This window comes from Mastomys coucha, unplaced genomic scaffold (assembly GCF_008632895.1).
Source record: "Mastomys coucha isolate ucsf_1 unplaced genomic scaffold, UCSF_Mcou_1 pScaffold20, whole genome shotgun sequence".
NCBI lineage: Eukaryota > Metazoa > Chordata > Mammalia > Rodentia > Muridae > Mastomys > Mastomys coucha.
In genome coordinates this window covers 25764002-25780141 of record NW_022196903.1, presented here as the reverse complement: position 1 = coordinate 25780141, position 16140 = coordinate 25764002, and the positions used below count along the sequence as shown (strand labels likewise).

At 43.7% G+C, this 16140-nt stretch overlaps 2 protein-coding genes across 5 annotated transcripts in view; one reads left to right on the top strand and one right to left on the bottom strand.

Moving 5' to 3' along the window:
- Nucleotides 1–4041, top strand: part of Copg2 (COPI coat complex subunit gamma 2) — a 118772-nt gene extending 114731 nt beyond the window's left edge. For 2 of the 4 annotated variants that reach the window (XM_031381440.1, XM_031381438.1), the window contains exons 21-24: nucleotides 1859–1956; nucleotides 2588–2726; nucleotides 2986–3084; nucleotides 3495–4041. In XM_031381440.1, coding sequence (XP_031237300.1) covers nucleotides 1859–1956; nucleotides 2588–2726; nucleotides 2986–3084; nucleotides 3495–3625 — 467 coding nt within the window. In that variant the 3' untranslated portion in view covers nucleotides 3626–4041. The remainder of the gene's footprint in view (nucleotides 1–1858; nucleotides 1957–2587; nucleotides 2727–2985; nucleotides 3085–3494) is intronic. The other 2 variants (XM_031381441.1, XM_031381439.1) reach the window with 1 other exon arrangement.
- On the bottom strand, nucleotides 3985–15075 carry Mest. Its single transcript, XM_031381442.1, has 12 exons — nucleotides 14769–15075; nucleotides 12237–12391; nucleotides 10850–10929; nucleotides 10391–10468; nucleotides 10145–10281; nucleotides 9927–9985; nucleotides 8605–8645; nucleotides 8059–8129; nucleotides 7799–7900; nucleotides 7079–7155; nucleotides 6138–6201; nucleotides 3985–5417 (listed from the first exon to the last, which is right to left on the bottom strand). The coding sequence occupies exons 1-12, from the start codon at nucleotides 14792–14794 to the stop codon at nucleotides 5300–5302; spliced, it is 1008 nt and encodes a 335-aa protein (XP_031237302.1). The 5' UTR covers nucleotides 14795–15075; the 3' UTR covers nucleotides 3985–5299.
- Between the last annotated feature and the right edge of the window lie 1065 nt (nucleotides 15076–16140).

The following is a 16140-nucleotide window of genomic DNA, read 5'->3' as shown; positions in this document are numbered from 1 at the left end:
ATCCACCTGCCTCTGCCTCCCAAGTGCTGGGATTAAAGGCATGCGCCACCACCGCCTGGCTTTTTTTTAACATTTACTGCTTAACACACTTTTCATGCTCCTTAATTTCCTGTGTCCTGTATTGAACCTATTTTCATCTCAGTCTAGACCTGTGTGGATCATTGTGGGTAGCCTATGTCCTTTAACCCTCTCTTGGCACACCGTTTTCTTCTACTATCTAGGAATCTTCAGATCTGTATCCTTTTACCATGGCCTTCCCCTCGGTGGTTAACTTCTCCAACTTTCCACTCTGACATGTGTTTACTAGACACTGTATCCCAGCCCAGCTGCACATCCCTCTCCCTATTCAGCTTCAGCATTTATCTTCCTAACTCTGTATTCTTTTCATACTAATCTCCTTAGCAGTTGGCTCTCATTTTAGCAAGTCCTTATAAAATATACCTCATTTTTTACGCCTCTTTAACAGAGGCCTGCAGGTTTTGTTTTCTTTGTTCCTTTTGGGTTTTGCCTTTCCTGTTTCATGAAGCCTTAATCTTTATGATAGTAAAGTTCTGCTCCTGCTCTGAAGGGCCCCTCTGACTCCCTCTCGGCTCTCCCAGGGTCTGCCTATTCTCTAGCTACACTGATGCATTACTACCACAGCTTGTACTGTAGCCCTTGGCAGATTCCCTGCAAGTCCTCATTGTGTTAGCCAGATCAGTTAATGAAACTGCCACAAAGGTTACTTTTACACATTCTTCCTCAATCTTTTCCTATCTGTCACATCCACAGTACTTTAAATGTCTTCTGCATAAAATTCAAGCAGTTTTTCCCAGTCCATGGTCTAGCTATCCACCATTCATTTTGTCTCTAATTTACCCCCAGACTCCTAATCCTGCAACTTTACATAGCACTCTATTAAAAGTTAATACTGAAGAATTTATGGCATTGACTGTGTCATCAATAGATTACATATATATCAATGGGAGAAAGGGAAGGAGAGAGGGAGGGATGGATGCATGATGGAGGGATGAGATGAATGTTTACAGACTGAACAGGTACCTCTTGGTGCCCATACTATCATATGTTTACATTTGAGTCTCCTTCCTTCTCTTGCTTATCCCCCACAGTAGCTTCCTAATATTTCAACTTCTAGTATTGTGTGCATATGAGCCCTTTCCAGATCCCTGACTAGCCGATAGACACCTTTCCTCCATCCATGCTGGCCACATTCTCTCCTTCAAACTGTTTGGAAAATCCTGTCTTCATCAAAACTTTACTTTTCAAAACTGTGTCAATTTTTTATTACTCATTCATTTCTATCAGTCATCTGACACATACAGTGGCTATGTTTTTCCATTGTGAAACAGATGTTATCAATAGTAAAACCTCACTTTCACCTACTCACTGCACATTGAAGGTTGATTTAGAGCAGTTTATTCTAGTGTTCTGTGCATCCACTCAGTCCACAGTCTAAAGACAGCATTGAGACCGTGTACTTGGTCAGTGTTATCTGATTGGCCATTTGCTTTGCTGTGAGTAGTGTTTGCTTTGTTGTGTATTAGAGCAGTGAGTGGTTCTAAATTTTTCAAATTAGACTCTTTGACCAGCATGATAGAAAGTCCCACCAAAATTTCTCCCCCTCCTTGTTCCACATCAACACAAAAAGTGTCCTCTTCTGTGCACTGTTCTAGTCCTCAGCACAGAAATATTTTCAAATCATGCTTCAAGAACTGCTACCTTAATACAGGGCATGCATATGTATGTTAAGACTTGGGAATATGGAGCACAGTGCTGAGCACAGGGGTTGCTTCCTCAGTAACAATGGAAGTGTGCTTGCTCTGTCCACTCATGTGGGTTTGCCTGCTCCTCCCTCCAGTTGCAGGCACCTTTAGCTGTACCATGAAGTTCACAGTCCGTGATTGTGACCCTAATACTGGAGTTCCAGATGAAGATGGATATGATGATGAATATGTGGTGAGTCTTCCCTGCAGAGATCTTTGCAACAGTAAATGACTTCTTGTCACAAGAGCATTTTTCTATAAACAACTGACAAAACTCACGTGACCTAGACTAGTCCTCTCTGTAAAGGAAATGTCATGCCAGAATTTAAATGGAGCACTTTGTAACTATAGCAAAGAAATTCAGTTTCCCCCCATTTAATGGGAATAACTAAAAGATAATTGCATCATTTTTAATGTGATTGAGTTTACTTATAATAGAGGTTTTGGTTTTACTTCAGCAAACTTTCATTTGGTTGGTTTTAATATTGGCAAGTTCTGGACTGAAAAGCTTTGACAGAAAGGAGGGGTGGGTGTCAAATTTAGAAGGTGCTATATGGCCTCAACTCAGAGTTCTATGTGTGGCAACATGACTGCTGTGTCCCTCAGGGCCATTGGCACTCAACCTACACAATCTTGCTGATCATCCTTGCTCCTCTGCACTAGGACTATAGATAGCCTCAGGCTCACCCAGACCACATTAGTGAGAAGAGCCCCTCAGGCCCTTTGTGTGCTATGGAGACATAAGAAGAAGTGATCAGTTTCTCCTGTCTTTGTTGTAGACTCAGAGGACTGTTATTTACTGACCCCTGCTTGTTGCCCACTAGCTGGAAGATCTTGAAGTAACTGTGTCTGACCATATTCAGAAGATACTAAAACCTAACTTCGCTGCTGCCTGGGAAGAGGTGGGAGATGCCTTTGAAAAAGAAGAAACCTTTGCCCTGAGCTCTACAAAAACCCTTGAAGGTGAGAAGAGCTTTGTTGCAATGGGCTGCCTGGGGTCAGCATAAAACCCAGAAGGCATGCATGCAGTTCTCAAAGAACTCTTCTCTGCTCAAAACCAGGAGCCTGTCTTCATCATCTGACCAAATCAGCCATTTTCTAAGCTAGGAACCTCCCTCTAGGCTGTATCCCTGTGGACCTGCAGCTCTTAGGACATAGTGGGACAGAGGCAGGCCCACATGTCTAACTTTTCTAAGTCTTGTTACATTAAATTTCTCCACAGAAGCTGTCAACAACATAATCACATTTCTTGGTATGCAGCCATGTGAGAGATCAGATAAAGTACCGGAGAATAAGAATTCCCACTCCCTCTATCTAGCAGGTAAGAGACTCCCATTAGGGTCAGGGATAGGCACTCCTTGCTTGCCCTGCTGCTTCTGTCATCTCATGTAACACTGGAAAGCTAGTCAGAATGAGCAACTGATTTTACAGGCTCTCCTTAGGTTATTCTTTAGGAGGCACATCTGGCCTAAAATACTTCAATGTGTAACAGATGCCATTGCCACCCCCACTATCCCACTAATTGAGTGCATCAGGCCAGTATTACTGTTGTGTACCTGGTATTTCATATCAACTTGAAAAGTAGAATTGTTTGTAGGATTAATTTCCTGTGAATTTGTATAAAAGCTGAACTAAAATAATAGAAAGGAGATACAGGCAAAACATGATAAATTCCATTAGTCAGCGCTTATTTGAAGTTCTTAATATACTTTTCCTCACTTTTTCTTTCAGGTGTATACAGAGGTGGCTATGACTTACTGGTGCGGTCCAGGCTAGCCCTAGCAGATGGAGTGACCATGCAGGTGACTGTGAGAAGCAAAGAGAGAACACCTGTGGATGTTATCTTGGCTTCTGTGGGATAAGTTCTTGCTGAGAAGGGTGATGCTGCTATGCCCTCCCTATTGGTGGTTTTTAGGCTAGTAGCATGAACTTCCCATAATCACACTTAAAGATTAATAATGACTTTGAGGAAGCAAATCCAAGTGTTTGGCCCTGAGCCAGCAGATCAAACAACTGTCTGTCTTTGAGCATGTATTTTAGTGTTCCTTCCCTCCTCGTTGTCTTACGTGCTCAGCTTAGAGTGGGCTTGAAAATCAGATACAACTGACGCTATTCTATAGCTGCTTAGCTTCGTTATATGCTTCTATTTAATGTGTGAAAAACTCTTGGCAATGTTGGAAAATTTTATCCCAGAAGGGTGGAGGGGGAGGGGAAGCCGGAATCCATTTTTGTCACAGTTTGTTTTTATTAATAGAAAATAAACACTCATTCATTCCAGTTTCAAAGTTGCTATACTTGAAATTTCTAATTTAAAAAAACGAATTTAAAATAATCAATAATACTGCTTTAACTAAGTTAAATCTGTGGCTTAAAAAAGTATTCAGCACCATTTGCTCTTAGGTCTTTCAGAATTTGTTCTTAAAGTATCTGGAAACTTGCCTGTAAGTACAGGAGTTATGTGAGAAAGCCTTTCTGAACAGCCAGTGGGATGCTAGCAGCCATCCTAAGAGGAGTCAGTGGACATTTGGCTGTTAACAAAGGCCCCTCCCCTCCGTGCACCTAACCTCTGAGATTCGAGAAGGCAGGCTGTTATTTACTGTTCAACGTAGACTTTCTAACAATAACAGTAAATCTCTGGCACAGATGCAGTTCTTAATACCTTGCGGTTTTAGGAAATTCTGTAAATAATTTCAACCTGTTTATTCACAAACTCTATATATAATGAGGTTTTCTTCTTAGCAAGGGCCAACTGTTTGTAAATATATACAGGAGTATGCAAATCAGTCTTAGATGCATACTCAGAACACTGTATTTATGCCAATGTCTATGTAGGTTCGGTGGGGGAGGGGGTGTTGAAGGGGGTGGGAACAGTGCTAGGGATTGAACCCAAGGGCTTTAACATGCTAGGCAGGCACACTACCACGGAGCTACTTCCCCAGCCCCCAAAGCCAATGTCTGTTTTAACAAAAATGCCTATAATTAGAAGCAGCTGATGAAACTAAATGTAAAGGTGTGACAAGATATTCCCTCTCATAAGCTGTTTACAGATCTTGAAAGGGAGATAGCAAGCTCCTCTCTTACTCTTTATTCCAGTATTCCAATTAGGATTGGGCCAGAAGTTAGCATTTCTAAATATTTTAATAAAGTCCACAGAAACTGGGTTTTTGTTGTTATTATGTTTTGGGAGGTTTTCTTTAACACAAGAAAAGACTATCTAATTCTGTTTTTCTACATAAATTTAAAGTGTTACTAGTCAGAATGTCTTAATAACACAAACAACAGTAGATCTATTTACTTGGCCAGATGTCACAGAAATGAGAGGATTATCATGTCACCCTTAGAGATGAGATGGACTAGCATGTCATCCTTAGAGCTGCAGCTGCCTATTTTCTGTAGTTTGTTCACCAATGTGAATGAAATGGACTTTTATGAAAGGATAGCACTTGATGGCCAGGACCTCTTTTGGGCATTTCTAAGTGGAATACACACAGATACGAGAATGGGGGAGGTAATACAGGGAGGCTACTCTTCCCAGCTCAGAAGGAGTTGATGAAGCCCATATATGCATTCAAGAAGCCCATGGGATCCTCTAGCTGTGGGTAGTGGCTAATGTGGTCATCCAGAATCGACACTGTGGACCGCGGCAGCGTTTTCCTAGTGGAAGAGAACAGCATGGAGGTGAACTTAAGGCTGGAGGATGAGAGGATGTAAGGCATGGGAAGCCCCGAAAATGCCCTACAGGCGCACCACACTGGAAGGAAACAACAGCTTTACTCATCTCCTACTTGGAAACTATACCTCAGGCAGATCAACTTGCCATTTCCACTTACAGTGGAACATCTTGCAAATACAGCACTTCTGTAACAGTCCTCAAAACATGACTTTCAGCTCCTTAGAGAAGCATCAACAGGTGGCTCACTCAGCAACTCACTGCCCAAGCAAAGATAAACAAGAGCCTTCCTTAATCTCATGAGGAGAGTGTTTAAAATTATAAGCCAGCTGGTTTTTGTCAGGTTGTATCCACTAGGGCATAGGAAGGTATGAAACATTCTTGTATGGCAGACAAGCAACTTCTGAGTAAGTACCCTAAAGGAGTAACAGCCAATGGAGAAGCACTTTTGATGGTGAGCTGTTGATAACTGCTCATGTAAGATGAGAGAATTGGCTCAGATTAACACATGGAATGATGGCAGCCATGATGGTGAGAACAGGATGTATGAATCCAGAGAAAGTATAGCAAATCTCTTGATCTGTCCTCTCAGTAAGAATAAGGTTCCCTATCCCTAAATGGTCTGTTTATTTTGTTTCCAATGAGGTCAGATGCAATAGCTATTGCCAACAACCCTGTCAGGATGAAACACTCTGAGGACTCACCTGTACAGCTCCAAAAACTCTGGATACGGATTTATAGGATCCAGTGGCCCATAGATAAAATGAACTAGGAAAAAAGAAGAGGAAGGAGTTTCTAACAGCTCACAGCTGTGCTCCTGCTGCTACCCCAAAATTAACCTCCTTTCATTAAGTTAAAAAAAAACAAAAACCATTATGACTAAACATTGTATGATACAAATCCTCACTTCTTATTAGATGAGCTTAAAGAACTAGTAGAACAAGTCAGTCTTCTAAATGGAACTATCTGGTCCCTTCTGGCCCTTCTGTACTCTGAATCAAAGGAAAAAGCTCACTTTCAAGATGTGCTTTCTAGAAATGTAGATAGAACTATCCCTCACTGAAGTTTCCTCTATTGTAACTGACCTCTGACATCTGAAGTCCGCCAACAGTTTGTTGATCAGTAACTAGTATGTGGGAGGCACTATGCTGTTTGTTTCCTTTTTAACTGTGGAAGAAGAGTGGGCACAGCACCGGTACCTACAGTTTGTATTAATGAATGACCTTACTAGCCTCTTGTCCCAACAGTTTGATATTTACTGTGGCAGGCAGTTCCCACACTGCCATGCCAGCTGTAGTTGTGGTACCTTACACCCTATCTCTGGTAAGCCAGGTGTTTGGAATGGGGTGCTAGTGAATAAAGAGTGGCCAGCTAAATGGGCCAGGTGAACAGTTTGTGTTTTGGGGTTTTGTTTTTAAGTGTGAGGGGTAAAGGTAAAAAGTATATCCTAAATATCATATAGCACATATGTAGGCCAAACATAGCTATATTTTTATTGGAAGACTCAGATTTACTTGAGTACATGTTTTTATTTGCTTAATCTGGCAACCCCACATGGAGATTATAAGAGTTGTAATTAGGTTAAATCACTATTCCCTAAGTGTTCCTCTGAAGAAGTAATAAAAATCTAGACACAAATACTCACTGGGGATGGACACAGAAGCAAGTGCTCCCACCCAGCGTCTTCTGAATTTCTTCCTCTGATTGATGTACTGTAAAAGACTACAACACACAGGTGAGTCAGCAAGAGCAGAGCAAGACCTAGTATCCTGCAGTCTCAGAGCCACAGAGACATGCGAACACAGCACATGCTGTGACTACCAGCACAAGAACAGTTAGTACACAGGGAGTGCAATCTTCAGAAGGAGTAATTAATGTTGGTTAATTTAAAACATGAGTCTAAGAGTCCAGTTTTGACTCCACTACTAAGCAGCTCTGTGACTCTTAAACATGTTTCTTTAAACCCAAGTTCCTCTGTTGTTACTGAAAAAAAAAAAAAAACAGGCAAAAGGAGGAGCTTTGTACTTAAGAGAGACACATTCATTCCTTTCAAAACTATGACTAAAACATTCTATAACATAGAAAGTCTAAAGAAGGATATGCCAAAGTCAGTGAGTCATTTTCATGCAAATAAGCATTGAGTTGCAGCTATTTATCCAAATTCTCAGTGCCAGTGCTCAGGAGCAAGGCTCATCCTATGCTTGACTTCTTTCCTGGAAAACAGACCAGGACTGTTTAAGGCTTGTCTCAGAATCCCTAACCAGCCTTCCTGTGCTGAAGTAAGCCAGCAAGGGGCAGAGCAAGTCATCTTATACCTGCCCCTCCTCCAAGAGGCTCACTGGGCCTACAGTGGGCTTCCTCTTACCTGTCAATGACCAGGTTGCCATCATTGTTGCGAATCACAGCCCACATGTCCCACAGCTCACTCTCAGTGGGTCGGGTATATGGTCCAAAGACTGGAGTGAGACTGAAAAGAAATGCGGGAAGGTGAGACTGTGGACCAGAGTTCAGAGTGCCAGACATACAAAGTCTCCAAGCCCAGGCTAGCTGTGGCCCGGGGCTTCTATAGCAACACGTTTCATTACACTGTTGTCAGTGCATACTCAGTCTTTGATGAGGACTTACCCTCGAGAGAACACAAAGAAGTTCATGAGCCTGGTGAGGATGGGTGAAAGCACACCTCCATCTTTGAGGAGCTGCAGGTAAGAAAGGAAAGTAAAACTCAAGAATCCAGAGGGAGCTGACAATGCCCCTAGACAAAGTCTTTTACATCAGAAACTAAAATAGAACTTAGCCATGTCTAATGAAAAAAATGTATAATCCCTTATAACTGATGAAGTCATCAACTTATTTAGGATCTCAACTTATTTAAATATCATACTTAAGACACAGAACTTCATATAGTTACTTGTATTTTGCTAAATATTTGCTCATCTCTTATTTCTCAGAAACACTTGGTTTTATGTAGGAGAGCCTACTTTATTTGACTGAAGAAAAAGATTAACTTGATTAATGTGAATCCATAATAAATTAGATTTCAATAGACTGGCTCATCACCACAGGTATGGTCCTTAAAAGGGGCCAGTGGTTTTTTTTTTTGTTTTGTTTTTAGTTTTTTTTTTTAACATCACAGATGGCTAAACCAAGGAGCTATGCAGTGAAGCTGCCAACCTTTTGGAGAAGGAGAGGACGATGGGTCTCAGGAAAGATACCTGTGGAGAGAGAGGCTTCTTAGTCCTTTACCAACAACATAAGGTAAAAGCACAGCCATTACCAGAAGCTATCTGCCCATTCACTGGTATATTTGAAGCCTTTGCTGCTAAAACAGGATTACAAATAAAAACAGCTATGCACAACAACTTGTACTCAACAGAAATGCATGTGCATGTACCAAGCTGAGGCACAACTATACTGCTAATTACTACAAGATAGACAAACTGCAACATGCTGGGATTGCTTTCCTCATTTTAAGGTACAAAACTGAAGAGAGTAATTTATGTGCTCCTCCATATTGCAGGATGCCTAGGCTTGATCCCTTCAGCACCTCCCCCAGTGCTCAGAGCACAGTAGTGGTAACAGACTCCTTTGCAAACACATGGATGTTTCAGTAGGTAGGTTCTTGTAAAGAAAAATCACTCTTCTTTTCCATTGATAAAGGGACAGATCCACTACTCTTCTCCAGGCTGCCCTTGAGGCATTCAGGTTAGGGCATTTGGGCATTTCTGGATTAGTGAGCGTCTCGATGAGAGAAAATACACACACACAACCCTCATATTTCCAAATGATAGAAAAAATACACACACACACACAACCCTCAACATTTCCAAATGGTAAGACTTATTCCCAGCTTACACCTGGCACTACCACCAATTAAGAGTTTATTAATGCAGCATACCAGACAGATCAACAGAATCACATTTGTGATAGCCCCTTTATTTTTTGTGTTTTGTTTGTTTGTTTGTTTTCTAGACAGGCTTCCAAGCCCTGGCTGTCCTGGAACTCATTATGTAAACCAGACTGTCCTTGAACTCAGAGATCTACCTGCCTCTACCCTCCAAGTGTTGGGATTAAAGGTGTATACCACTGCACCTGGCTCCTTAGAAACAAACCACGACAACAACAAAAATGTGTGTTTATTGTGCTTATGTATATATGCATGCCAAGACACATGTAGAGGTCAGAGGACAGCCTGTAGGAGTCGGTCTTCTCCTTCCATAATGTGGGCTCCAGAATCAAGTTCATATCCACAGACTTGGCAACAAGCCCCTTTGCCCATTGAGTCATCCTGCCACCATGGCTACCCTTTTATTTGCTATATATTTGAAAATATGTATTCTAAATACCATCAACCATGAAAACTACTCATGGCAGGCACAATAAAGGTCAAAGATGCCCTATGTATGGTATCTGTTTATAACATCAGATTATTTTTTAGATTTTTTGTGACTTTTTGAAACTATACCCCACTTTCCACCTACCACCAAAGCAATTACCTCCATTCGACAGACAGAGACTCTTTATAGTGAGCCGGCCAGATCGATTCTGCTTGTACCTGGAGCAGGACAAGAAGAAACACACATGTAGCTTAGCAACTGACTCCCTTGCAAGGGCTGCAGAGGACCCCTAAAGGTTTGATGATCCCAGAACAATTCAGTTTCCCATTATCTTAAGCTATGACGTGTGCAGAGAACATAAGTCTGGTTTCACTGACCTGTACAGTAGTTCCTGAGCAACAATATCTCCATAGTCGTGAGACAGGAGGTTGATTCTGCGGTTCTGGAGCCCCAGATGCCTCAGAAGGGACTCTACAATGCTGGCCTGCTCAAATATGGAATATTGATGTGGTCTCTAAAGAAAGGAAAGCCAGAGATACAACATGAATGTTAACCGTGCCTGCCAGATCTGGCATTTGTACCCACCCACCCTCCATCACTGACCCCACCCAGCTGCTGCTTACCGGCTTGTCACTGAAGCCAAAGCCTAAGAAATCAAGAGCGATTACTCGATGGAACCTCAGGGTCAGCCCTTCCCAGATCTGTAAGAAAGCAAGCATGGTGTGCACTCTGTTCCCACTGCCCAGCCCCAGCAGCAAACAGGCTTACATTGCCAGCCTGGATAAAGTGAAAAATCTCCTGGAACCACCACTGGCCTAGGTGAGCCTCCTGGGAACTGTGTGACTCGTAGCAGTTGCTATATGGAGAGCCTAACTCCAGCCTTTAATTTGGCAGTGCTCCTTTCTGTAGTCAGTATTTTACTTCCCCTTACAGTACATAAAAAGCAATTCTACATTTAATGAGATTTTATCAAGCAGTTCAAATCTACCAGAGAATTCTAGGGCTGACCAAAAAATAAATAAATAAATAAAATCTTGCGTCTGAGTATTTTAGAACATAGCAAGACCTAGAAACATCATTACCTTGTACCAATCATAGCTGGATGTTGGAAAGCCATGTAAAAGCACAACTATCTCAGGGCTTCCGACCACACCGACAGAATCTAGGAGGAGGAGAGTGAGAAATGAGGCAAACTCCATGCAAGGCAGCCTTGATGACACCAAAATCTAATTCAGTAAAAAGGATCAGACTAAATTATATCACAATGCCACATTAGAATGCCGGCTGGCAGTACTTCAGGAGCTTCCTCTTAATCTGTGTTTTTAAGTTGTAATGACACGTTTTACATGAAAACCCTTAAAACAGTTTGCTCATGATCACTTAGATTTTTTAGAGAGACATTCCTATATTTTAGCTGATATTAATATTAAAACTCAAATTTTTAAATAAAAAGCAAAAACAGTTAAAATACTATAATCACAACAAGCTAAAACTTTTGTCCCTTATCAATATTTATCACATCTAAGATCTGACAGTCCTTCCCAATGGGTCACCTGAGCTTATACCATTTATCCAGTTCTAGCAGAAGACATGCAACTCAAAAATCAAACTATTACAAAAATGGGCTAATAGTGTTTGGAACTTTTTATGTATGTGACATATTTCAGATTATCCAAACAATAAAATACCTTGCCAACAGTACTGGATTTAAATTAATTCTGCTAGTAGAATAAAACTTTGTTAGCATGTTTTCAAAAATTAATTAAAAGCAATTAAAATATCATGTACTGGATTTAGCCTGAAGAATCTATGCAAATAAGATGTAACACTAAATATTAAGTCTGGGAAAGAAGCAACAAGCCAACATAAAAAAAAATTGCATACTTACTCGATTGGCTATAACAAATGAGAGGAGGTCAGGAGCAATAATGAAAAACGGTTTACGAAAAACAAACATTTTTCGTTATTGCTCTTGACCCCCGCCCAAAAGAAATCTTTTCCAATGTGTTTCTTGGTTTCTTCACCTATGAAATGAGGTTAATGGCACCTATCTCCAAAAGCTGTTGTAAAGATTAAGTGAAAAATGACATAGTGAAGGTTAAAATATAATTGAATGTCCTGAGTGTGGTAATTAAATAGCATTCATCAAATCAATCTTATCAGGTTTAGATACATAGAGAAAATCATAGAAAATAGTAAAATTACTTTGGAAATGGGAGGGGGGGAACAAAGGTATCGACAGATCTCTAAATACCATATAGCTTACCTGACACTAGAGGCGCTCAAAAGAGAAAAGTAATTTCTCAAATACAAATGGGGCTGAAAGAAGTTACTATCAGATACAATTCTACCCCCCACCTCAAACCCACCTTCACTATGGAGCAACAGACCAAGGGGCACAAAACAGGTAACTCAGATGAAACCTACATGACCTGTGTCCTTGGGATTCTCCAACAGCCCAGTTCTCACCTTGGTAGAAGATGCGGAGTCCTTTGTAGGTGAAAAACTTGCCAGAAGTCTTCCACGAGTGCAGAGCAGGGGAGAGCTGAGGGGGTGGGATGTGCAGGTATGCAGCCAGCAAGGGCACAGCCAGGAGCCCTACTTGGACCCACCACTCCCTCATCCTGTGGAAAAAGCAGCCAAGGTAACATTGTACACTTCCAAAAATCAGAATGGAACATGGGTGGGAAACCTGGGCACGATGAGGTTTGACTCCACCCCCTCGCCCCTCCCCTCCCCACTCCACCCCCTCCCTTCCCACTCCACCCCTCCCACTCCACCCCTTCCCTCCCACTCTACCCCTTCCCTCCCCACTCCATCCCTCCCCTCCCCACTTCACCCCTCCCCCTCCCACCCTACCCAATGTAACAATGCCATAAATTTTACCAAGAAGAATATGATAAACATCTCTACCCTTTGCCATTTGGCAGTCGCTATACTAGCTCACTACCATTCTTTCCAAGCACATACGTGACTTACTACGTGATTAAGCAGAGAACTGCTCCTGGGGTCTAACACATACATATCCTTTGGCCAAGTGAATCCCCATTTGGCACTACTGTCTGCATTTGAGCTAGGAAACTGATGAAGGGAGAGACAGGGAGCATTCCAGTAAGCAGCTTTGCCCTGACCCTGAATATCTAATCTCTTACAAGTCTGGGCAGAAGATTATATTTGTGCATTCTTAGCAGACTCTTGAGGTGGTTCCCTTTTATTTATTTAATTAAGACCCTGCCCCCATACCTAGCACTCAAGACTTTTTTCTGTGGGGGGAGGGGGGAAGCACAGATTTGTGGCCCCAGCTTGCCATGCCTGGATTTCAAAGGTCCAGATCAATTTATCCTGGAGGCGAGAAATCAGGCAGGATTAGAAACCATTTCCTTTATTTGTGACCCGCCATGGTCACCAAGAAAAGGATTCTCAAAATAAATTGGGATAGCGCTTCCTAAACTAAAGCTACGGACATTAGGAAATGAGCTACAAATAAATTAATTGCTAGAGCCCTGGTGGAAGCGTTTGGTTGGTTCGCTATCATTGTCTGTACATGAGTCCACCCTATATATAATACATTACCTGCAATTTGAGGAAATTTGGGTTTTTTGGAGGGGGCTCTCTATCTGTAAACCTGGTATGGTGGGTAAAAAAAACAGCACCCCCTGAGGAACCTCAGCTGCCTGCCTGAACTTTAGACAGCGCTGATAAGTTTTTTTCCTTCCTCCAAAATCACTGTCCAATAAAGTCACAATGGTTCTACCTTTCGAGGCTATACTAGAAATGACTGGAACAGTGCCAGAACGTGATGGTTTTATCTCAGTCTGTTATCAGCTAACGGGTTTTATGGCTTGAACCTCCTTGAAAAGCAAATAAAAGCGTTAGGTTGGGGGAGGAGGGTCTTTTTGTGTTACCGTTCGTTTCCTCAGAACCCGTTTGGTTCTGTTACCGGTTCATACATTTTCACGTAGCCTCTGGGGCATCCTTGCTGGACTCACTGAATCCGCAGTGACTCAGCAGAACGCCGGGAAGGGAGGGGCCCCTACCGCAGAGCGAACAGGGGCTTCCCGCTGGCGCAGGGAAACTGAGGTGCCACACCCACGCTCTCCCAACCATACCTCAGTGCACCTCCTCTATGCAGGAAATGGGGGGCAACCTCCCCCCCAGCCATTCTCAGCTTTAGTTACCTTGGTAAAAATACCCCCAACATTTTAAGATTTTTAGCAGTCAAGGAAATTAGCAAGCGGACGAAGATTTAAACAAATATTTTTTAAGTCCAATCTCCATTATTTGATGCTACCATAATTTAGAGCAAAAATTTAACACACTCCCACAACAAATTTTACATGCCTTGATTTCTCATTGCTTTAAATGATGTAAAAACATATTTATCTAATACCGCCAAACCAGCCCACCTGATTCATTCTTAGTGAGAACTACGTTGTGCACCCACAAACCAAAGCCAACACTTCTTTTTTACATTTTAAGAGCCTGGCCACGTGCAGGTGAACCCCGCGATTTCCATTTATGGGTCCCAAACAACACTTACAACCGCGGCCACACTCCGCGGCAAGATCCAGTCACACCTATTGCGGTAACCACGCCACTGAGGCCAGAACCTGGAAATCTTAAGTCGCTCTGCGACAATCTCCGCTCCTGGATTCCTAAATCACATGCCGTGGTCCAGAAATCCTAAATCACGCCACAACAATGACCAGCTCTGAAAATCCTAGAACACACCGAGGCCTTACCAAGGTTCAGGAATCCTAAGTTGCTTTACTACCCCCACGTACATCGTACCACAGAGAAGACCCAGACCAAAAAAAAAAAATGCAGAGATCCTAAAATTCTTAAATCTCACGCGACTAAACCCTGGTTCTAAAAATCATCAGTGAGGACGATTCCGACTTTGGCTGTGTGGCAACCTTTGGGTAAGGATTTTTGCCTCCCGCATCTCCGGGGTGCGGGCTGGCCACACCCCCTCTCGCGGCACGGGCTGGCAGCACCCACCTGCGCAAACGATCTCGGCGCACCATGGCCGCATTATCCCATGCCGCCCGCCGCAGGATTGCGGATCACGGGGCGCACCGAGGCGCCCGCAGCGATACAGGATCGGAGGTATCTGCGCAGCCCACGGTCCGCGCAGGGCGGCCCGCGGCAGCGGCAGCGGAGGCAGCAAAGCGGCAACTCGGGCGAGCCTGCAGCACTACGCCGTGTGGCGAGGTGCGGCTGCCGCAGAGGAAAGCTGCTGCTGCTCCTGTGAAGATGCACCGGGATGTGCTGGTGGCCGAAGCGGAGAGGAACGAGCGGGCACCGACTTTTAAAGCCCACGGAGCCCCACCCCTGGTCCGCCCACTGTGCCGCAGCGCCCCTCCTTCTCGCTCCCGCCGCAGAGCCCCTCCCCACCGCTGCAGAGAAGGGGGGGCCTTTCCTGTGGGCGCCTCTAGGGGTATCGACCCTGCTACCCCCTCTTTCCTCACAGATCTCTAATCCTGAACCCCAGATTCTGCTGAAGAAAGGTTTTCCATGTGTTAATGCCGCGGGCAAGGATGGCAAATGTCTGAGATACCCCTCCCCAAGCCAGCCCTTGAACTACGCACAGGTCTCCAGCCCATGAAAGGCATAAATCACCCCAGCGCTAGGGTGCTTGTTGCGGCACCCACTTCTTTTCTACCTCCTACGTGAGTTCTGAGCCCTAAGAGTGACTACGCATCCGAAAATGCGGGTCACCAATATGCGGCAAACCCAAGCCCTTAACCCATGATAACAAAGAAGGAAGGGCGCACTAAAAGGCTAGGGAACGGACAAATTCTGTGGTCGCTCTGGCCAAGTGGACACATTCATGGACGAGCTGTGATCACATAGAATGGGCCAAAGTCGCCACCATGGTGGCACCGGTACACTTCCTTTGCCGCAGCACAACGTGGTCCTCATGCCAGAAGCTGCTGCAGCGCCCATCTAGAGCAGCGTTGGGGACCGTTCATCAGGGGCACAAACCACCTTTATTTACGTGCAACCCAGGCACGGTGCAAACACCCTAGAGGTGCAGACAAAACTGGAGATTTTTTAAAAATCCAAATCCTTTAAAAGTCATCTTTCACACCTTCACAGAGCGTGGAGCAGCGTGATGCCTGTGTGAGGTTTGGAACCGTACCCTGAAATTCTAGCAGCCTAGGCGCGAGCAAGCTAGGGACACTGCGAACGCAGGCCGGCCCAGCGGGGGCGCTGCAGGCCTCTCTTTGGCGCCTGGTTTGCAGCTGCTTTGGCTTTGCAACATCCAAGCCCAGCCATGCAGTCGAGCAAGATTTGGCCAGAGGACCACAATGGGTCAGCCGAACCCATGGGGATCTAAACTGTGGGCATCAACCCATGTTCCCGGAGT